The sequence below is a fragment of the Rhododendron vialii genome, chromosome 4a (assembly GCF_030253575.1).
Source record: "Rhododendron vialii isolate Sample 1 chromosome 4a, ASM3025357v1".
Lineage (NCBI taxonomy): Eukaryota > Viridiplantae > Streptophyta > Magnoliopsida > Ericales > Ericaceae > Rhododendron > Rhododendron vialii.
The window spans coordinates 32,192,655-32,217,619 of NC_080560.1; the positions used below are offsets into that span (position 1 = coordinate 32,192,655).

Sequence of the window (24,965 nt, forward strand, 5' to 3'; positions counted from 1 at the left end):
GTATGTTGACGATGCTTGTGTTAAATTTCCATTTTCTAGTAGAACTGGGGGAAACATATCTATTGCAAATTGTGAACTTTGGGGAAAAGAGAGTCAACCCAAATTTAGGTCTCTCTCTCACTTTGTATTTATATGAAGAATGGTAAGTACAAATACACCCTTAGGTAACAAACAAATAAGTTAAATAACCAAATATATGCATAACACTCTCTCAAGTTGGTGCAAGATATCTATCAATTCCAACTTAAACACAATGATGTGAAAACTCTTACTACTAAGTCCTTAGCTCACAAACGGCATACATATTAAACCCTTGCTCAGCTTCTCTTTAATGAAATGCTTGTCAATCTCTATATATGCTTTGTTCTATTATCCTGCATAGGATTATGAGTAATGTTTATGACAGTTTTATTGTCACAGTAAAGCTTCAAAGGACCACCATCAGAAATCCCCAAATCGCTCAACAAGGTTTAGAGCTACAAAAGCTCATAAAAACCATGAGCCATAGTTTTATATTCAGCTTCTGTACTGGATCCAGTTGCCCACGTATTGCTTCTTATTTCGCCAAGTAACTAGATATCCTCCATAGAAAGTACAGTAGCCGGAAGTGGAGTGCCTATCATCCATTGAACTAGCCTGGTCTGCATCAGTAAACGCTTCCAACCTCAAGTGGCCATGATTAGAGAGCAAAATTCCTTTACATGGAGCTAATTTGAGATATCTCAAAATATGATAAACTGCATCAAGATGCACCCTATGTGGATCATGCATAAATTGACTGACAACTCACACGGCATATGTAATATCTAGTCTAGTGTGAGATAAGTATATCAGTCAGCCCACAAGTCTCTGATATCTTTCCTTATCTATATGCTGCCCAACATCTTCACTAAGATGATGATTAGCCTCAATAGGTGAGTTGTTGACTAAAAAAAAAAGCCTCAATAGGTGAGTTAGCAGGCCTACAACCCAAAATACATGTCGCTTCCAATAGATCAAGAATATACTTCCTTTGAGAGATAAAAATATCTTTATCAGATCTGGCCACCTCCATCCCATGAAAGTACCTCAATTATCCCAAATCTTCAATCTCGACCTCTTGAGCGAGACGAGCCTTAAGGTGAAGTATTTCATTCACATCATTGCCCGTCATTATCATGTCATCCACATAGACAATAAGAACAACTTACCATTATAGAACTCCAATATATTTGAATGCTAAACATAACTGAATTAATCAACTAAATTCTGCCACCATATGAAAGTTGTTTATTAATCAACTGAGTCTAATGGTGATCACCTGAGGAATAGGAAGGATAGACTGCAAGATGCTTTTAGTAGTAGGAATATTAACACAAACAAAATGAACAGCACTCTTACCCAAATTAGGTTGAAGTCCAGAACCAAGATAGAAATCCTAAAGACTTACATGTAGCCTTCTTTCGACTGAAGGTCTGCATTTCATTTTGTATGAGCGTTTTTTAAAGTAGTCGTCCTCAACTTTATTTGCTTCTGCTTTGTCTTTACTTAATTTTACACCTCTTGTATCGATTTTGTGATTATATCTCATGAATTTATAAAACTTTGTTGCAATAACTTAAGTGATTCGAGAAGTGTTACATTTGTTTTTATAAACTTTGCACACGCGTTGCGTATGCCACGACTTCTAATCTATACTAGTTTTTTTTATATTCGCCTATATGTTTTGGAGGGTATTCATGGAACTAATTAATTGTGGATGATGTTCGACATTTCGATTTTAATCGATGATAGTGGTCTGCGTGACTGTGACAAACTATTAGATTTGGAATTAGATATCTTCAATGACAATTAGGCTGATAATTTTTGTTTTTAGTGTATTAAGAATGTGTGACTACTAAGGAAAAAAAGGTGATGCGAACAGAATTTCCCCAAATAATGGTTGAAACCTTCTCGTCATTTGTAGTATGGATGGATTACGGAATGTTCTACTAAGTCTGACTAACGCGCAGGTCCTCCAAACTAGAGGGATTGGGAAATTTGGTAGAAAATGGTTTGGCACAAAAAGGTTGTTCCTACATGAAACATTATTCAATGGGCGGCTATGCTTGGTAGGCTTTCTACCTGAGATAAATTGTGTGCTTAGGGTGTCACTTCTGATAGTTCTTGCACTTTGTGTCGTAAGGGTGTTGAAGCGCATTCTCACATTTTTTGGCTGCCAATTTGTAGCTTTAGTATGGCAACATATTAAGCATAAATATGGCCTCGCTTTCCATTTTTTGGACTTAGATTTTGAGTTTCGATTAGGGACTCCTCTTTGATAAAGGGGAGTCTATGAGATCTTCCGTCTATAAGTTGTGGTTGGCTGCTTCTATTTACTTCATATGGAAAAAGAGGAATTGCAGAATCTTCAAGCAGATTGGTATGGTTTTGAATTCCTTGGTTAATAAGATTGTGGAGAAACGTCCCTGGATTTGCAGATAATGTGTCTTAGGGCCAGGATTGTTTTGGGATCATTTTGGTTTGGTTTGATTGTATTTAAAAATAAAAATAAAAACTCCTAAGGGTGTAGATTGCAGCTTTTGATTTTCCAAGGACCATAGTGTTCCTTCCACGAAGTTTTAGGGCCGAACTGCCTTTGGACCTGGATCGAAAGATTTGAAACTCTTCCCTGTTGTTTAGCAACAAACTCGAAGGTGGCTGTACTTCTAACTTTTGGTTAGAATTCACTTCCCCTTATTCCCTTTAATAAAATAATTTTGTTGATAAAAAAAAAACATAAGAATGATTTCGTGGGATAACAAAATAGATCAAGGATAAAAAAAAGTGATGAACTTGCATTGACCACTGGTACACTGCGAATGAGGAGCTCAAATGTGTATCACATTAACGAACTACTGCATTAGGGATCCACGAGCCACGGCTGCACAAGATACCTATGATCTAAAAGCGTCATTGCTACTGATGTAGGAAAGCGAATGAAAACAAGAACAAACACGAGAACAAAACTCACAAACTCATAATGTAGAGAAAGTTCTCTGTTGTTTTTATTATTCAAACTCAACCGATTTGGCCAAAAGATTCTAGTTTGAAAGATACCTATGCTTATTGCGCAGTTGCTTACGACGGAAGATGGTACTCTTGGATGTCTAGCCCGAAGTGTAGGGCTTCTAATCGTTTGTAGAATAACTCGGTAAGACCGAGATCGTACCACAGGGAGCTTGAATATAGCTAATTCGGATTGTAGGCTTTATGTAAGGTTTGCGGCGTTTAGACGGCCAACTGTCAGTTTTGCTTTTAAAGTGGAAATACTCTAATGAAAAGAATAGAAATGAGGTTTTAAACTTGATAAAAAGGCGGCAAGGTCTTGGGGATTAAACCACCCGTGACTTAGCCGTTTTAACCATTTCTTTCTAACAACTCAAGGACAAGACATAGACACTCTTGAACCCAAAGCACTCAACGTTAAAAGCCAAGCATAATCATGGTCTTAGTTCGGAAATGGCTTAAACTCATTTGGCAAACGTTTACTTCAAACACCGAGAGCGTTTAAAGCTCCAGGCATCATGTGCGACACGAAGGTTAAAACTCCAACCAATACACGATCAAAAAGGGTAACAGCTTTTTGGTTTGGCCGATAATAAGAGATTAAGTCTTTCCTTGCTAAAACCATGATCAAGTTATAGAAAAAACCGTCAAAACCACTAAGTCATGGGAAAGAAATCACCACATAACCAAGCCTAAGTGACTACTCAACCATACTAGAAAGATGAAGCATGCTAGGAAATTGAAGCATGCTAGGAAAGATTTAACCATATTATAAAGGATCTCAACTGTACAAACAACTTTAGTACTTGAGATATTAACAAACTAACAATACTTACTTGAGTTCTTAAGGAATTACACTTGAAAAGCTTGAAAGAAAAGCTATGGAGTTCTTGCCAAATAAAAGACTTAAAAACATGAAAAACTAGATATGGCCATAAATGGCTTACAATCCTATTTACATGGCTTGAAAATCAGCCTTATAAAAGACCAAAAGGACCCCAAAATATCCCAAAAATAAGCCAAAAGTGGAAACTTTTCATAAATGGAAGATTGAACAAGTCAGCACAAAAATTTGGACGAACAGCTGAGGTACCGATACCTACATGTCTGTTCACTTCTGGAGTCAAAAGGTACCGATACCTATGTTTTGAGGTATTGGTACCTCTACTGCAAAACTGCAAATCAGCACAGCCAGGAGCAAAACTCCTTAGACAACCCCGACGACCTTTCGATGCTTCTTCACTTGATCATCGAGACTTGACGAAGTGTTGTCATGTGGCCTTGGTCTCTCGGATGCCCTCGAGAGCTATCCTTGATGCTTTGACTTCACTTCCTTAGCCTCGAAATGCCCATTTGACACTTGAGTCTCTGGGCATCCTCCCGCCGATAGGTTTCGGTGACGATGAGGCACATGCCTTCAGGCATTTGGATACTTGGTTGCACCCGGAGTATTCCTTGGCGTTCAAACATGCATTATTAGCATGTTTTACCTAAAACATCCTCAAACAAACCTTACGTGCAATTCTATTCAAAACAAGCTAGTTAAGCATAAAAGCAAGACATAAAAGAGCACTAAAGCACCAAGATTGCATAATATTGGGTGCTTATCAGCAGTAATAGCACTGTTTTAAATTTAAATTATGCAGGAGATATTTTTTTTAATTTTATATTTTACTTTAATATCAATTGATTAGATTTGTCAACTAAAGTAAATGACTATAATTGTTACGCCCCGATTTTCGGAAACGTTAATTAAATCTTTTTAAATGATTTAATATTTTAAAACAAAATTTAAAATAAATAATAGAGTTAAACAGCGGAAGTCTTTAGTCATTAAAATTAAAGTTGACATAATTAGGTCTTACATATTCTAAAATGTAATAGAGTTTGACAATTGTGCAAGCACTTTTGGATTTGAAATTACAATACTAAAAATAAACAGAGCTTCATCTAGTAGTTCACCCACGGTTCTACGAACTCCCCTTCCTAGTTCGAGAGGTTTTCAACGGGGTACTGTTCCTTAGGTTGAATGTACTGCTCTTCCTCGGTACCTGGCGTAAAAATGCCACGAGTCGACACTCAGTAGATAATCCCTATCCTACCAACCCCATATTTTACAACTAAACATTTATAACAGTTGATACCAAAAAGTTGCAAAAACATAACACACCATCTTTTTCTTACTATCCATTAACTTAGAAATCTAAAATCTTCTCCATAAGATCTTTTCTTCCCATATCCACTAGCCATGACTATGTCATGAGACAATCTCCCCTTGCTTGTCTTGCACCTGGGGTTCTAAATAAGTACACCTAAATTATGTACGTAACATGAATTCATTTAAGACCATAGCAAATGGCACGATTACCCTTTAGAACTTCCCATGGTGTACCATAAGTTAGGGTCGCCACAATACTTAAAACATTAACTATGACCATGTCATGGGATAATCCCCTTGCTTATTCTGCAAGGGCATGATTACCCTTTGGAACTTCTCATTGCGTACCATAAGTTAGAGTCGCCACAATTAACATCACTAGGTCCCGCAGGTAATCCGTTTCGATATAGGGCCCAACTGGTAACCCTTGCCATAGCCATAGCCCAAATCATTATCCACAATCTCACAACTCCAACACTTTACCATATTTTTCATTAACTTAGCATCATCTATGTGAAAAACTACTCACAACCATCCCATGAAGCACTTTCATAGAGTTTAGAGTTTTAGGCACTTTCATAGGGTACCCTAGGTTTTAGGTTATGCACTTTCATAGAATTTTATAGTTCAATTTTCTATTATAGAGTTTTAGTATTTAGACACTTTTATAGGGGCAATTTTGAGAAAATATACCAAAAATCCTTAATGGTGCATTTTCATTTTTTTTTTTTGGAGAGTCCAAAACAAGAGCTACACGTAAAACCCCCGAAGATTCTTCTCAACAATTTCTTCTATATCAGCGATTCAGATCACAAGGATGTCGAGCACACAATTGTCTAACATTTCTTTAGTATTAATTCAATATTTAAGATCCTAAATTTTGAATGAAAATTTTAAGGATTTGATCAATTATTTATAATTATCCAAGTGAACTAATTTTTTACAAGGCTATTTAAAAATTTATTTTAAACTTATTCAACGGCTCAAATCATTCGTATGAGATCTCGAAGTGAGCTTATCTATCTATCTATTAGTAATATATTATAAAAATGTATGTGAGCCTCCAAACTTGAAATCCTAATTTTCTATGTTTTGAATCTTTATAAAAAAAAAAAAATAGAGAGAGACAAATGTGGGGGAGAGAGAGAGGGGAACGTGGGAGAGTGAGGGAGAGACTCTCGGAGTTGAACATAGAGAAAAAATTATTCTATGCATCTGGAATATCATTACGTGGTACTCCAAAATTATTTTTCGAACACGGAACCGGAAAAAAGACACCGAACATGTGTCTTTCAATGCATAGAATAAGACTTGTGCCCGTTCGATGTACAAGGACCAAAAACTACTAATGTGATTTTTTTTATCCCGTACTAGCGTGCATTGAACAGGCACAGACTCAAGTAAATGAGAGAGAGAGAGGGAGAGAGCGCAAAAGGCCTCATTGCAGGACCGGAGTTGGGGGAGCTGTTATCCCTTAAAAAGGACAACAGCCTATTGTCTCGGTCAAGGGGGGTATGCTCCGGTCTCGTTTCAAGGATCGGAAACGTTCACTTTGTAGAGCTCGTCGAGTTGATAAATATATAGATATCAGCTCAATCGGATATCATTAAGTGCCTAATCGAAACCTTTTTGTCTTGAAAAGAATGGATCTAAAACACTGGATCAAATCTACTAGAGCCCATTATTGGCAAGTTATATGTGTTCCGATCAGGCACTTAATGATATCCGATCAACTGATTGTTTGCATACTTGTTCAACTCGACGAGCTCTACAAGTTGAACATTTTCGATCATTGAAGCAAAACCGAAGCAGGGCCCCTCGGCCGGGACAGCTGTCCCTTCAAGGGACAGCAGCTCCCCCAGTCCGCAGGGACCCGGCTTCCTGGCCTTTCTGCCCATTTTAGAACTCCGGAGTGCCTGTCTGTCAGCAGAGGACGTCGGTGTCTCTCTCTCTCTCTCTCTCTCTGACCTTTGTTTTGTTTTTGGATCGTGACGCTAGTGTCAATTCCCATCATCGTGTCTAGGCGTTCCGATGGGCTAGTCTCTCTCTCTCTCTCTCTAGGGTTTCGTTCCCATTAGTATATCAGTACTGTAGGCCTTGGTAGGTTTTGGAAGAGCATCGAACAATGCCTTCGGTGCTCCCCGTTGTCTCCCTCACCATTCCTTTGGCTCCGTACCTGACCTCCTTCTGTGGCGTTGGTTCAAGCTCTCACCGTCTGAAACGTCTTGAAAAGGGTGATCGCCGTGGTAATCTTAGTTAACGCTCCTTCCTTTCTCCGTTTCTCGTGTCGTATTTGGGCTTTTGTTTTTCTGGATCTTGTCTAGTGAGTAACCTAATCAGTCTTTAACGAATCGGCGATCCAGCCGTTGGAAAGAGTGATCTGCTTGTGAAACCTCTGTACTGCACTAGGACTACGCTTGCCTTTGGATTCGTCGTTGAAGAAAGGTAGTTATTTTTAGTGCTGTGTTCATCGTTTCTTACTTTGGTATGACATGATATATAATCTCGGTTATCTGATTAGGGCTGCAAACGAACCAAGCTGAATGTGAGCAACTCTTGGCTCGGTTCGGTTCAGCTGGTTAGGAAATGAGTCGAGCAACTCGAGTTTTGAGCTCGATTTGTAAACAAGCCGTTAGTTGTAAGTTGTAACTCGGCTTGATTATAGAAGTTCAGCTCATTTGTGGAGGCTCGTGTAGTGAATAAACCGAGCTCGAAAACCTCAACAATGAACAAGCTTGATCACGTCAAAAAGCTCGTCTCATATTGTTTGCAGCCCTAGTTATCTTGTATGTATCACGTCAAAAACCATGTATCCGTCCTTTATCTTGTGATATAAATAATTAATTCTAGTTTTCAATTTCTACTACCACTTCTGGTAATTTGTATTTTTGTGTTAATTATAGTCAATCTGCATTTATTTGGTGTAAAGAGTCAGTTCAGGGAATTAATGAGGGAGAAGCAGTAGAAGGGCGTTAGTTGTTTTGTTATTGTTTGTTTTTTCTATGCTAGTATTTCCCTCTCATTGGTTTCCTTTTCCTGTATATTTTTGTTGCTTGGAGATTCCCCATGGTGTCATCCTGTGGATAATTCATTGATTGTAAAGGTGGTTATATGTTTTCTGATGTGATATTCATTTTCTTTTGTTTGAATAATTAGGAGTCTCGTTGGCATTCCCAGCTATGTAAAAAACCTAAATGAATTTTCAGTCCGGCCTAACTTATTTTCCTCTGTTGTCAAATTATAGCTGATAATGTTAGGGCTGCTATGGCCATTTCGGATTCGGAATAGCTTTACAGCCCTTATTACATGTCTTCTAACATTAGTTTGTCCCTCAAGCATTGTAGTTATTCAAAATTCATCACTTAAGTAATTCTTGAACCTAGAATCCTGTGGGAAAAAGAACGCAGAAGAGCAAGGTTACTATTCACAGCACCCAGAAAATCTTGGTTTCATTCTGAAACCCTTGTCCTTTGGTCAGCTGACTCGCCTTCGAAGTCCTAACATCCTCCATGTTGTCCTACATCAAGCTAAGATGGATGGTGCCACTGATCATTGTTAATATAAGGTATTGATAATTTGGATGGGTTGGTTTCTAGTCTATGAGAGGTTTTCTTATGATTAGTTACTCGTGTAGGTTGAAAAAGTCGGTTGAATTCTTGGAAGAGGCCTGTTATGAGCCCTGCCTTACTTTTAAAACGTCGACATTGTGATGGATGTGGTGGTGAACAAACCATCAGCTGCCATGAGGTGGGCATTTTGTTTGTTGCTGTCAAAAGTCAGCGAAAGCCAATTAGATGACATTTGGAACCTCTTGAGGAGGAACCGTCAGCTGTTCCTCCACCCTTGCAAAGATTGTGTAAAACCATAATTCGACAAATGGCCAATAGAGTTTGACAGACTGATTAATCGGTTCCTTATCTTCACTTGAGTATTTTTTCGAAGTTTTATCTACTTGTAACAATAGAGAAAATGTGAGCATCTTGTTATACAATGTAGCCCATATATTACTGCCAATGTCTGGATTTTTGCTGCCATGCTGTTAATTGACTTTGTATGTATGGTTCATAAACCTTGGTGTCATTATGTGGTATAGTTTTTTGGCTTTTGTTCATTTGTTTTCTTTGCAAGTTTACTAATTTCTGATTAAATGTATTTTGGCAGTTTTCTCTCCTAGCTACTGATTTCAATGACAGACATCGATCCTCCGGTGGCCACATCAGTTTCAGATGTAAATAGCTCTCCTGAGTTGAAGCACCTGTTTCCAGACCCATCTCAATGTATCATAAAACATGCATCACCGGAAGACCTTGGGAATGACCTGGCTGAGTTTCTACGTATTGAGGATGGCCATAAATTGGAACTGAAATCCACTTTTCCTCTATCTTCTGGCGAAAAAGAAAATACAACTCTAGAGAAGAAGGATGAATGTGAAGAACGGCATCAGACTGAATCAACCTGCCTAACCTCTGAAGAGTTCTTATCGGAGGGTGCAACACTTGCATGCGGTAGTGGGAAGGGTGGGAAAGCTCCATTGGCCGTGGCTGTTGATGGTGAAGACGAGGAAGTGGAAGATGAGAAGGAGAAAGATGACTTAGTTTCTGCAGTCTGGAACCAAAATGGTTGTGAATATGTTAAACCAGCTCACCCTCAACCCCTTTCATTGCCGGTAGGTTTGCCCTAGTTTTGTCCATGAATTATGGAATTAGCCCTCATTCACTGCATGTTTCACTTCTTCCAATATGGTAACATCATGGTGCTTGTCTCGCGATCATGTGTGTTTCATGCTGGTTTGACCCAAGACCATTTGTCCACTTCCCTCAATGGTAAGAGTATTTGTGTGGTGCTTACCTCAGTAGCGTGTACTTTTAACACAATCAGGATTTCTGTAATTTCGTTATGTTCCCTTTTTGTTTTCGAGGGGTGGGCGATTTCAGGGGGGCGTGCCTTCTAGCTTCCTAGAGGTATTGGAGGTGGTTGAGGATGGTTGCTGGTGCACCCTTGTGGGAGTCCATATTGGTGGTTTTTAAATGTTGCTCAATCCCATTTTGTTCTTCACTATGAGCCAAATTTCAGTAGAATTAGAGATTGTTTGGGTCCAAGTGACCAGTAAGTGACAACCTATATTGCCAGAATAGACGCCGCATAGGAAATTTCGTTCCCATAACAGATTTGGGCTTATGAGAATTCACCCCATGGCTTCCACATCTTTCAGATTATTGTGATTTCTGAGGATATGGTGGTGAGAGGTACTGTAGTAACTACTGTAGTAAATATGGCCAGAAGTATCCTTGTGCTTCAGATATAGAGAATAGCTGTCAATCATCGATCAGAGAATCTGGTTAAGGGACTATGCTGAGTATTAGTGTATCCCTCAAGTCTTTTTTTTTTTCTTCCCTGTTCAGTATTTATTTTCTCATTTGCAGACTCCTTTGAAGCCTGTTTCTGCCATGAAAGGTAGCCGGGAGAAACAAGGGATGCCACCAAAAAGGCTGAATGTGAAATGGGCCCCTGATGTGTATGATCCCCCTACATCACCATCCCCAACCCCAACCATGGGATTTATAAAACCACGGCCCAAGAATGAAAGTAAGAAGAATGGAAAGAACAAGCACAAGGGCAAATCTTCTAAAGGGATCAGCAGCAAGGACAAGAAGCAGGTCCGAAAACATGGTGGGAGTTCTAACAAATTCTATCAATCGCTGGATTATTATAACAAAGTGGTTGAATTCAATGATCCTTTTGCAAAGCTGGGGGATTTTGATGATGGGAGCCCAGAATCGTATTGCGGGAGTAGTTTCCTGAAGAAATCTGCGACAAGGTTGCACCTGTCTATTGCAGAGGCTACATAGGTTTCCAGTCCCTTTCTTTGAGTGTTCATAAATAAGTTCGAGGCCTTGTTGATCACTGGCAGAACAAAAGACTACTACTATGTCGGAGACTTGTGTTATATTTTCTGTTGTTCCTTCTGTTGGCAATGGACCCTTAACGAGCCTCAGGTTTTGTTTGTATGATAGTTTGAGGTTTGCCTTCTTGTTTCATGAGGGGTTTAGCTGTTTCAGTTGGTGTTGGCAATGTACCCTTCTCGAACCTAATGTATGACACTTTAGGTTTGCCTTTTCGTAAGTTTAGTGAGCCTTTTCCCTATTATTCAAATGGTTGCAGCTACTAAACCGGCTAATATAAAACCAAAATGAGGTGTTTCATTTTGGATCCAATTAGGTGTTTCATTTTGGATCATGGTGCATGTCACTTGGAATGACAATGGGGACGTTTAGCATCGAGAGGGTCGGAATAATACCTTCTCTTTCTGGGAAATGATTATGTCAAAACCGTTTTTGTTGGTACCAAAATTGTAGTGCACAAAAAGCGTGTACCATTTGCAATGTACAAAACTTTCATGCACTGGAATTTGAGCACAAACAAAAACAGTTTTGACATTATTATTTCTCTTTCTTTTTTGGGTTTTAGTATTTTTGTTAGCTAATGGCACTTGGATTGAATATTGTGCTATAGTATTTTTGTTGACTAATGGCACTTTTTATGGCCCTTAACCATATTTACGCCATTTCTCCTCCCAAGCTTAACATCATGCGAAGTTTGAGAATCTCGGCGTCTACAATTGGCTTGCATGGAGAAGCATCAACAAAAAAAAGAAGAGAATTTTTCAGTTAAATACTAGTATTATATTGAACTGAACGAGCCAAGAATCAGCTATTCTGGATCTAACATTGACAGTTTGCGGATCCGGAAAGGACTATGGTCTAATGGACCTCGTAACAAGGCAACCTTGGCCGATACATTATACAATCAGAGCAGCAGGACAAGGGAAAGTTGAGGTAAAAAGGTGTAGCGAGCATCTGGAGTACCCGAGCCTATGTTGTGTATTCAGCATTTATTTTGACGTAGTCATAACTTAAATCACAGCCCCAGGCTAACCCACTTCCTGGCCCATCACCTGTAACAACAAATCAACAACGCAGATTAACGAAAATATTCAGAATAAAAATCCTGGAGAGCAAGAAGATGGCTATTTCTGCGTGAATGTAATTCAGGATCAACTAGTGGTCGTGCCTACAGTTTTTCTTTGGTAAAAAAGCATTGTAATTCAACTTTTTTTTAAAGATATGCAACACAGTCTACGGATAAAATGTGCATGATGGAATACGCATATTTTGCATCTTCTTGGAAGCTTACCAATAGAGATTTGAATTTCAACTGTGCCATGCGTCTCGCCAGCCTTTCTGAGATAATTACTAGCTGAAGCCCTGGAAAATTTTGAAATTCACAGATTACAGGAGTATGCTAAGAAATAGATGGAAGAAAATCAAAGAAAGAATGAATGAAGAGAAGACGACAAGATAAAAATCAACAAAGAAAAAGGTAAAACAGCTCATAACACTTCCTTTCTCACGGTGCAACCAAAGATAAAGCCAATATGTTATCCCTCTCTTTCTCTCACTTGTACACATGCCCACATGCACATACACTGTGCATGCAAAATACTCAAAAAGATACAAACAGTTTAGTCAGGTTCTGAAGAGCTTGGATAGCTAGTAGTTTGACAGAAAATGAAAAGGACCTAATGACCGAAGACTGCTGCGTCTAGATGTTGAGTGGTAGAGAGGGTACGGGCTAATATGCCAATTGTTTCTGGTTTATTGTGAGCAAGACAGGTCTGTGATCTAATGATTGAAGCGATGGGAAAATCGACAAGGATTGTTCCAAAAAGTTGTGGCTGTATGTCCAAGGGTGTTCGGAGAGAGAAAGGGGACTGGTGAGAGGCTAAAGGATGGAGGGTATGCAAAGTTTGGCATTGGCTAAAAAGTCTAGTTGAAAGAAGTGATTTGGGTCAAGACAATCATTTGTCTAGGGAGGATATCACGACTATGAGGAGGTTTTATTAAAGTGATGGCTCCTATATTGGATCGGAAGGCCTCAGCTTTAGTAATCCTTCCGCTCTCCAAGAACCAGTGGAGGATCCTTATCTATATAACATTCGCAGGCGCACGTGCATGCTGCAGAGTTAGCTGTTAATAGTGGTGAAATTGTAAAAATCAGAGAGCCCGATATTAAGCCTGTCAATATTTTACTTCCAATCCCCCTCTCTACTCCCCCCAATTATTAAAAAAATGCAAAAAAGAACGAAATAGAAGATAGGTTGCTAAGTACCTGTCAAATGGAAGCGGTTGCCCACCATCCATTAGCAAAATATCTCCAAGTGATATACGGAGCTTATTTGCATCGAAAGGAATCCCTGCATATCCAGCTGCACAGGCAATGCGTCCCCAATTTGGATCCCTACCATATACCGCAGCCTAATAACATCATAGTTCACATAAGTTAGCTTTACGCTGACGCAAAAAATAGTTCAATCATCAAAGATGTCGTTTACACATTCATGCCTTGGTAAGCGAAGAAGAAGCCACTGAACGTGCAACTTTTGCTGCTTCAGTTTCACTGCCTGCACCAGTTACCGTGACCTGTACATCTAACTCAGAACTAGGTGAAAAAATATAATGACCTGTATGCCCTAACAACAAAACGGAAGGGACAAATAACAAAATGCTTAATCAGATAACTCAAAAGATAAAACATTTTATAATTTATTGGAGAACTACAACCCAATCCAAAACAGAGAGACTAGCAAACAGACAAAGTTACACTTAACTACTGTAAGATTGAAGACTAACAAGAAAAGCCGAAAAAAAAGAAAGAAAGAAAGAACAGAAAGAAAGACTGACAAGGAAAGAAATGATCATACGGAATATTATGGAAAGGTCATCCAAGCTATTTGGAAAAGAGGAACGTTAAAGCAAAAAAATAAAGCCAATCAGAACACATTAAAAAAAGTGAAGACAAAAGTTTAGTTTCTGAACTATATTGGGCCTGGAGGAAAAATACGTTTCAGGAACGTAACCTTTCCTTATGTACTGCTTGATTCAGCTTTGTATTTGCCTATCTATGCCAGTTACTGTTATACTGTTTGTCTTTGCAGGAATGTAAAAGATACAAACATATGCATCCATTGTTGGAAAAATAGAATTTGACCAAAGAGATAAAAATTATGGGGGGACCCACACCGCATGAGGTGGGCTCTAGTGGGTTTAGATATTCCTAAGTAGGGCATTTAAACCAATGAAAGAAATGAACAAATTCCATTAAGAGATGAATGAGAAATTCTCTCAAACTGAGTGTGGTTTGAAGGTGGAAAATCTTGATTTACACCTTGTCCCACATTGCTCAAAATCGCGAACTTTGATGGGTATATTTAACCCAAGTTGGACCTAAAGGGATGGACCCTTTGGGGGTACCCAAGTTTTCCGAAAGATGGAGCGCGCACGCTATGTGGGCTTTGGGCTTCAGCCCATCAACCACACCTTCCTGCTGCCCGCCCAAACAGTGGTCTTTGGGCCTGGGCTTGGCTGGTGGGCGGGCTTGGCCATTCCCTTTTCTTTTTATAGCACAGACGTTATTGGGTTTTGGATTCGATTTGCATTTGGATGGTCCAGCTACAAAATCAATTGTGCGCGTCTAATTAGCTGGATTAAATAGCTGCATCAGTTTTTTTTCTTCCAGAAATTGATTTCCCCTATTGAATTCTAATTCCCCTATTGAATTCTGGTATTGAATGGAAAGGCTCATCCTTCGACTACTGTTTTAGATGCATCGAAATCCACTGCTCATTCGTCCTTCCTTCAATTCTTCTTCCGTTCAGAGAGAGAGAGAGAGAGCGAGAGAAAGAGAGAGAGTACTAACACAGTTTGTTCGACGGGCAATCTACACAGTGCTTCTGTGACTGAGTTTCAGCTGAGCTATCCAAGGAGACGAACGCCGACGATACCTCCAGCACCCCTGGTAAGGTGGCTAATTTGTCTTAAGGGCAACGTGCAAAATAAGGCCTCGGTATGCTTTTCCTTGTTCCTTATAGTTCTATTTTGTTTAAATTCAGTTTCTGTAGTCTCTGTTCAATTTTTTAATTTCCATAAACTAGTAAATTGTTTATTGTTTTTAGCATTGGTTTTCCTACAATCTTAGGAAATTTTATTTTCTTGAAAACTGTTTTGCCTAACAGTTTTGTTTTCTTTGGAAAACTGTTTCTGAATTTGGTTTCGAACATATTGGTTTGGCTTCTGGGAAATAAAACCTTTTTTCTAGCTTTGAATTGTTTTTGAAACAATTTTGGGTAACTAAACAATTTCTAGTTTCTCAAATAGTAGTGTGCACACAGAAGCGAAGCACGAGCATTACACTCGTATATATATATATATATATATATATATATATATATATATATATATGCCGGTTCCGGGGACATAAGTTTTGACACTCCATCTCAAACCCTTAAAACCAACGGCTGAGATTAAAATATAGGACCAATGGCAAGTCGAACCCCCATGACGATGGCTCATAATTGTCCAATCTTGACAGCCGTTCCTTCGGATTCTGTGAAGCACAGGGAGAAATCCGAGAAGTTCAATTGTGTGCACTCCAAAAGGTGGCAAAAGATGTTTTACCTCACGACTCTTAACCTTGCAAGGTTTTTAACGAGGAAGCTCTTCTTGTTGTCGAAGGTGAGCAAGACAATCAAGTGTTCATTGCATTGGATTCTTGGAAGAACTCGGACTTCTTGTGCCAAAACTATGCTCTGAACACGTTACACGATGCATTTTACAACATGCATAGTGTCAAGAAGACGGCTAAGGAACTGTGGGAGTCCCTAGAGAAGAAGTACAAAATTGATGACGTTGGATCAAAGAAATTTGTTGTTTGCCGGTTTTTGGACTACAAGATGAAAGACTCAAAGACTGATCAGTCAGGTCCAGGAAATCCAAGTGATCCAGCACAAGATCTTTGCCAAACGGATGATTCTGTGTGAGCCTTTCCATGTGACATGTATGATTGAGAAGATGTCCCCTGGTCGGAAAGACATCAACAAATACTTGAAGCACAAATGCAAGCCATGACTATGGAGGATCTCATTGTCAAGCTCTGCATTGAGGAGGCAAATAAGATTGCTGAAAGGAAGTAGGGAGCACCTATGCAGCCAAGGCCAATGTGGTGGACCATGGCCAGTCTTCGGGAACGACCTAAAGGTGGCATTGCCAAGAAACCAAAGTTTCAGATCAAGGCAAGTGATCATAAGAGTGAACAGAGATTACAATAATTTCTCTTCGGTTGCGCTAATGCCATCCTCTTTATGCCCTGTCTTGGGGGCTATCCTACGCGCAGGTGGGAAATATATAGCAAGCGAAAGGAGGAGAGTTCCATCCTCCCTTGCTAGCTACAATTTACAAGTTTCTGGAAATTAACAAATTGAACAGAGATTATAGAAACTGAATTTAAACAAAACAAAAATTGTAAGGAACAAGGAAGGCAAGCAGGGGCCCGTATTTCACACGTTGCCCTTGAGACAAATTCACTGCCTCATCGGAGGTGCTCAAGGTATCGTCGGAGTTCATCTTCGAGGGTCGGCTGAAACTCAATCGCAGAAGCACCGTCTGGACTGCCCGTTGAACCAACTATGTTAGTGCTCTCTCTTAGAATGAAAGAAGAATTGGAGAAATGAAGAATGAACTGTGGATTTCAATGTAACTAAAATAGAGGCAAAAGCTCCCTTTTTATAGGTGAAGGAGGAGCCTTTCCATTTAATACCAGAATTCAATAAGGGACTGGGACTCAGTATTCAATAGGGGAAATTAATGTCTGGAAGAAAAACTAATACGGCTATTTAATCCAGCAATTGATTAAAAGACGTGGGTATTGTTCTGGTTATTGAACCCAAAATTAATCAGCCGTGCACAATTTTGTACGCCCTAATCCAAACCCAAAACATTTGGGTTGTAAGAAGATAAGAGAAGGCCCAAGCCTAAGGACCACGGTCTGGGCGGGCAGTAGCACACTTGTGCATGTGGTTTGATGGGTCGAAGCCCAAAGCCCACATAACGTTCGCACTCCCTCATTTTGAAAATTTGGGTACCCCCAAAGGTCCAACTTGGGTTAAATTACCCATCAAAGTTCATAACTTTGAACAATGTAGGATAAGGCGTAAATCAAGATTTTCCATCTTCAAGCCACACCCACTTTGAAGAGACAATTTTTCTTGTTTCTCTTAATATAATTTGTTCATTCTTTCACTGGTTTAAACCCCTTACTCAGGAGTATCTAAACCCACTTGGCCCACCTCACGCGGCATGGGTCCCACTATTTTTAGGGTCAAAAATAACCAAATACTCTTTGGTCAAATTCCATTTTTCCAACATCCATAAGATAGAATTGGGCTCAAATTTTTTTTATCTTTAGAAAAGGATATAGACCTCAATCAGGCACGTTGCTCCTTCTCCATCCCAAGCTATTGATTTTGCAAGACCTTGCATTACCTGGAAAAGGAAAATGCCAAATTCCTTGTAAATTCTGCACAAGAGTAAGTCAAAACTAAAGAAATTAAGGTGTCCAAACTATGATGGCCCATATCATTAACAACCCTGCCAACAGGAAGCATTGCAACTACGTATGCCTCCGTTGAAAAATTGAAACCCCCTTATCATGGTCAGAGTAAAGCAAAAAACAAAGGCCAATGCAGGTGGAAGCCGAAAAAAAACACTTCATTATCTTATATGATGCCCTGAAATCATACTGCTCTCAAAGTCGTATAACGTTTTCCCTGAAGATGGATGATAATAATAGATAAAGTAAACGATGAAACTTTTCCATCCAGTAGAAACAACAAAACCAAACCAAACCAAGCCTTGTGTCCCTATTACTTGGGGTTGGCTATCCAGTAGAAACAACATTGAATCAAAATCTCGCAGGAGGTATTGGGACATGTATTGAGTGCTTTTGTTAAAGGACACAGGGGTGGAGCTAACCTAGACAAGCAGGGGACGCAGCATCCCACAAATCTACACATCTTTAAAGGTACTACATACATGTATATTTTACAGATCTTGATGTAATCAGTAAATTGATCTCTAAAAAATCTCGTTTGATGTATTTCTCACAATGTTTTTTTATCTAATAGCCAAATATAATTAAAGGCATGTTTGGTTCCTAAAATAGAACAATGTACTTTTCTACAACTTACAACATAGGAACAAAAAGAATGCATAAATATGATGGATAAAAATCTATCTCTCAGTTTGATCACCCAAAATGAAGGTCCAAACTCCCGCCCTGCTAGGACAGGATATTTTGGTTGTTTGGTATGAGAACAAAAGTTAAAGAACATACTGCATCCAGACACTGTTGCAACTGTTTTGCCTCAGAACTGTTCAAAGAAGAAATCATGTTTGATCCAGATAACCCACTTGCCAATGCAATGACAGCATCGTTTGTACTAGTGTCTCCGTCTACCTGCAGTTACTCCACACCAGAACCAGCTTTAATAACCAAGTACAAGTCACAAGCTTTAGACCATCAATTAATTACATGCCTGTTTTCTACTGACAGAATGTTTGCCCCCACAAATATACATGTAAGTCGCAAATAACAGAATGAATAGCATCTTTATTAGCCTGAACACTACTCCCTCAATGCCTTGTTGAAGTCCATTTTGGGAGTGCTAACTTTTTAGGGGGGCATGCATTTAGTGCATATCTCCTTAGAAAGTTACATTTCATTTTGAACATTGCCCCATTCTCCCAGCTTTCAAAACTATTCATAATCATCTACAAGGGTTGATTCCGGAGATCTAGACTAACAAAAAGTGACAAAGGGAGTAACACATCGCTGAAAATCATTCATCAGCATTCTCAAATCAATGACACTTTTCAAGTTGTATTTTGTAATAATCACGATCAGACATACATCTATTGATTGAGAGAAAAACCAATCTTGTACAACTTGTCAACTTGTGCTAATTGACTGGAGACTAAATGGAGAATAACAAATCTCCAACGCATCTGCATGGCATTTCTAGGACAACCTCTGAATTCCAAAATTAAGATGACGCATCATTTGTGCGAGCTCAACGCCTTCCCACTGAATTTTGCCCTGATGTAATAAACATCATCTGATGGATGGACTCGTAAATATGTAAACATATAAAGACATAACCATTCACCACATGACCGAAAACAAGTATCTGCGCCACATAAAACTAGTGCCACAAGTTCCTTAGGGAGGTCTAGGAATGGAAACAGATAAGCCTCTGAAAGCAATTGCACTTACAGTAATTTGGTTAAAACTTCGGCTAACAGCAACCTGCACCATCTTTCTCCAAACGGTACTGGTAACCAAGGCGTCAGTTGTTATAACCTGTATGATGTACAAGAATTGAAACTTTAAAGCGAATATGCACTCCTAAGGGACCAAGAAGAGCAGATTGTGAAGGAAACATACACCAAGCATTGTGGCCATGTTAGGGTGGATCATACCAGAACCTTTTGCCATTCCCCCAATCCTTATCCGAGTACCTCCGACCTATGCAATGCACCATGAACAAGAGTTGGTAACATAAAACTATTCATTCAACTATGTATTTATTGGAACTCAAACTTTGTGATGAACTATGCATAGAACTCTTATATTATGCATGAAATGCCCGAGGCACATTCTAAATATCATTTCTCCAAGAAAATACAAGAAATGTACAAAGGAATTTCAATATTTTGGCATTTCAAACAAGTATCAAGTACATTGCACATTGGCCCTCTATGAGATTACACCAATGATCAACTGGTCATAAATATCAGAGCACATGATTTCAACAGTCATTGCATACCTCAGACTCAACTGCCACACTCTTGCTGACAAGGTCAGTTGTTGTAATTGCTACTGCTGCAGAATCTGCTCTGCAAACCCACCAATGGGATTCAAAAGTATTTGTATGGAATAATACGTAAAAGCTTAGAATAAGTTAAATCGAAATGGAAACATTAAAAAAGGCTGCATGAATTAGGAAAAATGAAAAGAACAACAACTGGACACAACTTGCCGTGCAAGATCTGAAGGTGATATACAGTGTTCTAAAAGTTGGCCGCCTAGGCTGATTAGTCCCCACCTAGGCGCTAGGCGGTGGTCTAACGCCTAGATTAGGCAACCGACTAGTCGGGCGCCTAGTCCCCGCCTAGGCGCTAGGCGTCCCTTTTCAGCCCGACTAGCGCCTAGCGATTTTTAGAACATTGGATATACATAAAACCTGGTCTTTCATAAACATGGAGCCATTTCAATTTTTCAAGCCAAGAGTTTTTTAACAAACAAAAAGACAAGGACTAACCCCTCAATAGTTGACGACGTCAGATTAACTAGTTTTGGAAGTGAACTGAGAAGAGCCTCCTGCATAAGCCATTATGTTCCCGTCATATAAAGATGCTGTGAAATTCTCTAGCTTACTTGTTCATCTACCAAGAAAGTAAGATGCTAAATGAGATTGCATATGTGTAATTCCAATCAATGAAATGACTCTGTGTTTACCTTCTTTATTCTTTGACCAATTACCCCGGTAGATTCAATCAATACTTCCTCTGGCTTCAGTTCGAGTAGCTATTATAACGAGGAAAGCGAACTTGATCGATAACGAGAGAATGAAATACCATGGCTAGATAAATATCTATGAGAATGATGCACCCAATATTCCATAATTAGTTTACCTTAGCAAGGGCACTTGAACATTCTATCACATCCTGGTAACCAACATCACCCTGATATTTATTTTAAGATTAATGAGGTACATAACACAGTTTCTTATGACAGTAATAACAAGTTATCAGGATGACAGAGTATTTTAAATTTTCTTTCTGCTGCAATTCCAAGGTTAGAACAGCACGCATTCTACATTTCAAGCTGTATTCAAACTAAAACTAACAAAAAAAAAAAAAGGAACGCGTAGACTCTAAAACAAGAAATCATAAGTTATACACAAAACATGTAGCACTCAATTATTCAGAGCTTTTTGATGGAGCTTACTGTTGCTGCATTTGCTTGACCAGCATTTATTAACACCGCACGGGCCTGAAAAGTTGCAGATGCCTTTAGAAGACAATGAAATGGTGCAAGGTAAAAGCATTGCAAAATTTTGGTGCAAGTATAGAATCAAATGAAATGGAGCAAAGTAAAAGCATTGAAATTTTTTGGCGCAAGTATAGAACCGAATAATTAGCCATGAGAACCAAAACTTGCACATAACTCCTAGAAGAAACTCATGGTTCAGATTTCAGAATCGTTAGACATGAGTTTGTCTAAGACAGAATCGAGTTCTTAAGTACTTGTGGCAACATATCACATATTATGAGAAAAAGAGTCAATCCAACGCAACAAAGCTGAATCCCATCTAGTCAGGCTTAAAATTGGAGAAAAAAACCTGAAAACAATCAGTTTCATGAACTGGTAACACATACGAAAACAGAGAATAGCATGCATCATCTTATTTTGACCAAATTTAGTGGAATTGAAGATCTAGAAATTTTGGCGTCAGAACTCATCTGACACATAAACAAGTTTGGTACTATGCATAGTATTTCCTTGATTATGAATCAAGATGACAAATATCAGCAGCGGCAACCACTATCTGCTAGATAAGAACTATTATATTACCCCCAAGTAAACAATTAAGCAGGTCACTCATCACATTTATGTAAACAATCCAAAATTGCACATCAAGCTTAAATAAAGAAACATAGGTTGTTGAGAAGAAAGTAGCATGCTTATGATCTCTACAAACCATATCTTGTTTGTTGTGCCTGGGCCCGAACTATTGGGCCCACGACTTTGTTGACTTGAGTAGAGCCAAATGTGAAGAAGTTGTATAACATGTGGACATCATACTTCTGTAACTTCAGCATCTCTCACTTTCAGTTGAATATAATAGTTTGTTGCTCTAACCTACCGTAGTTGAAGTGTCTAATGCTTTTTTGCAGTAGACTACCGGAGCAGCGGCGACCACATTAGTTGTAAAGGCCCCTAGAAACATTGACAAGAAAGGTTCAACGGATGGAAAACCATACATTATCTCTAGAAAAATCATTCCTTAATTACTCTTACATATTTTTTTCAAAAAACAAATAACTAACGGAAACTGAAACTGAAATAGGTGAATCATATGTGCCTTGTTCGGAACAACTTTTGGAGGAAAAAATTCCAACTCAAAAAACACTCATTACCCCTACTTCCAATCATTACTCTCATTTCTCTCTCCACTCATTACCCCTATCTCCAATCATTATTCTCATTTCTCTCTCTATCTCTCTCCACTTATTACCTCTATCTCCAATTATTACCCTAATTTCTCTTTTCAATCATTACCCCAAAAACAAAACTCAAATTTTTTCAAAAACTCATCCAAACACAGAATGATTGATGGAAAGCCCAAAATGAATGCCACTCAAAACCTAAATCAAGAGAACTTCGCCGAAAAGGAAGCTAACCTGCAGATATGGCATCTACATCACAAGTAACAAGGGCTAGATCAGGCTTCTCTCCTTTAGCACGCAATCCGCCATACATTCCTGCAGCTTTGAATCCATTCGCAGCAGTAACTCCACCTGGAATCTACAGAATCATAGCTTTTAGTTTCTTAATCAGAACAACAAAAGAACTCCCCACAAGATTTAGAATTTCCAGATTGGATGAGGATGTAAGTCTCGGAATAAGCCTCTAAAACAGAAGGGGTAAAAGCTGCTACTTTACAATCACTATTTCGTGTACATATGTACTGGTGTACAGAAGGTCAATGATAGTGACCTCTCTATGCACAAACCCCTCATGCGATATCAATTGCCATAAAAAGACTCAAGTGAAGCTCTTACCAACACGGCAACACCAACCCAAGTGAAGCCCATCCTAACACTGGTTTCAGACAGACATTGAACTCGATGCAACAAGATTTTAAATCTACATGTGCATGCATTCTCAAATCACAAAACCAATCATTTGCGCACAAGGGAAACTGAAAACGCCACGACAGTCCCTCACCTGCTTCCATGGCCCTTCGGGCAGATATATTGGAGCTGCTGGTATGTAATTCCAGGCCTCGTTTGCAGTCGACGCAACTGCGAATACCCTTAAATCTCTCCGCGAATAGCCAACTGAGTTTAAGCTCTGCGACATAGTAAACTCCTACAAAATTTCCAAATTTTTGTAAAGCAAAAAACTGGGAAAAAAAATGATCATCCTGACCGGTTTTATTGACAATTTGGTGTATTTCACAATTACACCCCAAAGCTCACAACAATTCACCATTTTTCATCTTAAAAATCGAGACTTTTATAATTAAGAAAATAAATTTGAAGAGAAATGCCCTAAAAACCTTGTCTTTTAGCATTCACGATTCATATTCTTGTATTGACCAGCTTTTCCATCGTACCAAAGCACCAAACAAAGCATGCAAATTTCTAGTTAAACAAACCCAGGCTACAGCAATTTCGCGTACTAAGTTTATCAAACCAAATGTTTTCTGTCATTTCCCCGTGTTTTCTCGGCAACCAAACAAGAGGTACAAAAGCGGTTTAGAAGAACAAAAAAAACAAACTTTCGTAACTCAGGATCTGACCTTACGGCTGTTGAATCCAGAGAATCTGATCGAGACGTACTGTGCGACGGAGGCAGGCATTGTTCTGCTGTATGTTTTGACCGTTGAGAGTAAGTACTACTCCTACCAGGGTTTTGCAAACTCGGAATATTTATTGAATTTTTGTGATTTACTGTATTTTTGTTCTGAACATGAGGAGGAATATGTTTGTTTATACGGTCTTGCTATTGTCAGTCCATTGGGCTGACGATAAACACATTAAAAGACAAGAAAAACACGTATTTTTTGCACTTTTTACATCCTTTAATACACATTTACACACTTACTATCGTCAGTCTATTGGGTTAATTTTAAAATTTTCCTTATTTATACAGGGAAATGAAGGTCGCACTCTTTCAAAAAAAAAAAAAAAAAGGTCGCACGTGGTATGGTTTTTTCTGAACGGATTTGCTTTTGGACAGATTTTCCCCACCTCCGCTTTTGCTTTTGGCAACTGGGGGAAAGTTTTTTGTTTTTTGTGTTTTTTTTTCAAAGTGGAAAAACATTATTTCGTCCAAAAAAATAAAAAAAAGAACAAACACAACAAATTGGCACGGAAAAAATATTATTTTAAGTGATAAGCATCCAAAACTTCAAAAAGTACTAACCCCACGTGGTCCACAAATCAAACATACCAGTAGAGCCGGCTTTCTTTTTGTTCGCAGTCCCATGAGGAAAGTTTCTTATCGGAATACTGGAATTTTATGCACGTATTCAAAAGCAACCCCTAAACTTTCAACTCAATATCTTATAAGTACCTGAATTTCCCGTATTATTAATGGAATTCAGTTTCACCCTTACCATGGATCTCTGTTAATGTTTATCAAACTCAGGGACATTGTTGTCCTCCCCATCCAGATTATCCATGCTCGACAATGGACGGTTCAGATTTCAAATTAGCTAGACGGTTGAGATCTATTCAGCCAAGATAAAATATGATCCATTCATTACCAAGCATGGACGGCGAGCTTGAGCAAACACGCCCTTTAGCTTTTCAAAATCTATAAAATCCGAGAATTTGCTATCCCGAACTTTCGATAAACACTTTAAAAAAGCTAGAATCTCAAAATCTGCAAAGGGAAAAAAACTTTTGTGAACACAGTCATGTAGGTGGTTACGAACAATTTGAGGAGCAAATTTTGAGATTTGAGCTTTTAAAAAGCTATTGTAAGTGTTTGTAAAAAATTCTTATCAGTAAATTTAAGAATCTACGAATTTCTAGAAATTGGAATAGGAAATAAAATCTCATTATAGAGAAGTTGGATGTGAGGTGTTTTT

The 24,965-nt window shown here is 38.8% G+C and overlaps 2 protein-coding genes across 8 annotated transcripts; one reads left to right on the plus strand and one right to left on the minus strand.

The window, feature by feature from the left end:
- The first annotated feature begins 6,995 nt into the window (after positions 1–6,995).
- LOC131322477 (uncharacterized) lies at positions 6,996–11,332 on the plus strand. Of its 5 annotated transcripts, none has more exons than XM_058353808.1 (4): positions 7,097–7,630; positions 7,707–7,971; positions 9,347–9,851; positions 10,609–11,332. In XM_058353808.1, the coding sequence occupies exons 3-4, from the start codon at positions 9,372–9,374 to the stop codon at positions 11,032–11,034; spliced, it is 906 nt and encodes a 301-aa protein (XP_058209791.1). In that variant the 5' UTR covers positions 7,097–7,630; positions 7,707–7,971; positions 9,347–9,371; the 3' UTR covers positions 11,035–11,332. The 5 variants fall into 5 exon arrangements, with proteins under 5 accessions (XP_058209790.1, XP_058209791.1, XP_058209794.1 ...); XM_058353811.1 differs by having other exon boundaries at positions 7,851–7,971; XM_058353807.1 differs by lacking the exon at positions 7,707–7,971 and having other exon boundaries at positions 6,996–7,630.
- A 513-nt stretch (positions 11,333–11,845) lies between these two features.
- On the minus strand, positions 11,846–24,091 carry LOC131322819 (arginine biosynthesis bifunctional protein ArgJ, chloroplastic). Of its 3 annotated transcripts, XM_058354320.1 has the most exons (18): positions 24,071–24,091; positions 23,670–23,733; positions 23,093–23,236; positions 22,546–22,669; positions 22,008–22,081; positions 21,089–21,133; positions 20,773–20,823; positions 20,597–20,665; positions 20,400–20,458; positions 19,905–19,974; positions 19,523–19,603; positions 19,352–19,438; positions 18,413–18,535; positions 17,500–17,562; positions 13,588–13,665; positions 13,355–13,500; positions 12,380–12,450; positions 11,846–12,140 (listed from the first exon to the last, which is right to left on the minus strand). In XM_058354320.1, the coding sequence occupies exons 2-18, from the start codon at positions 23,727–23,729 to the stop codon at positions 12,058–12,060; spliced, it is 1,428 nt and encodes a 475-aa protein (XP_058210303.1). In that variant the 5' UTR covers positions 23,730–23,733; positions 24,071–24,091; the 3' UTR covers positions 11,846–12,057. The 3 variants fall into 3 exon arrangements, with proteins under 3 accessions (XP_058210303.1, XP_058210304.1, XP_058210305.1); XM_058354321.1 differs by lacking the exon at positions 24,071–24,091 and having other exon boundaries at positions 23,093–23,218; positions 23,670–23,830; XM_058354322.1 differs by lacking the exons at positions 23,670–23,733; positions 24,071–24,091 and adding an exon at positions 23,427–23,547.
- Positions 24,092–24,965: the final 874 nt, after the last annotated feature.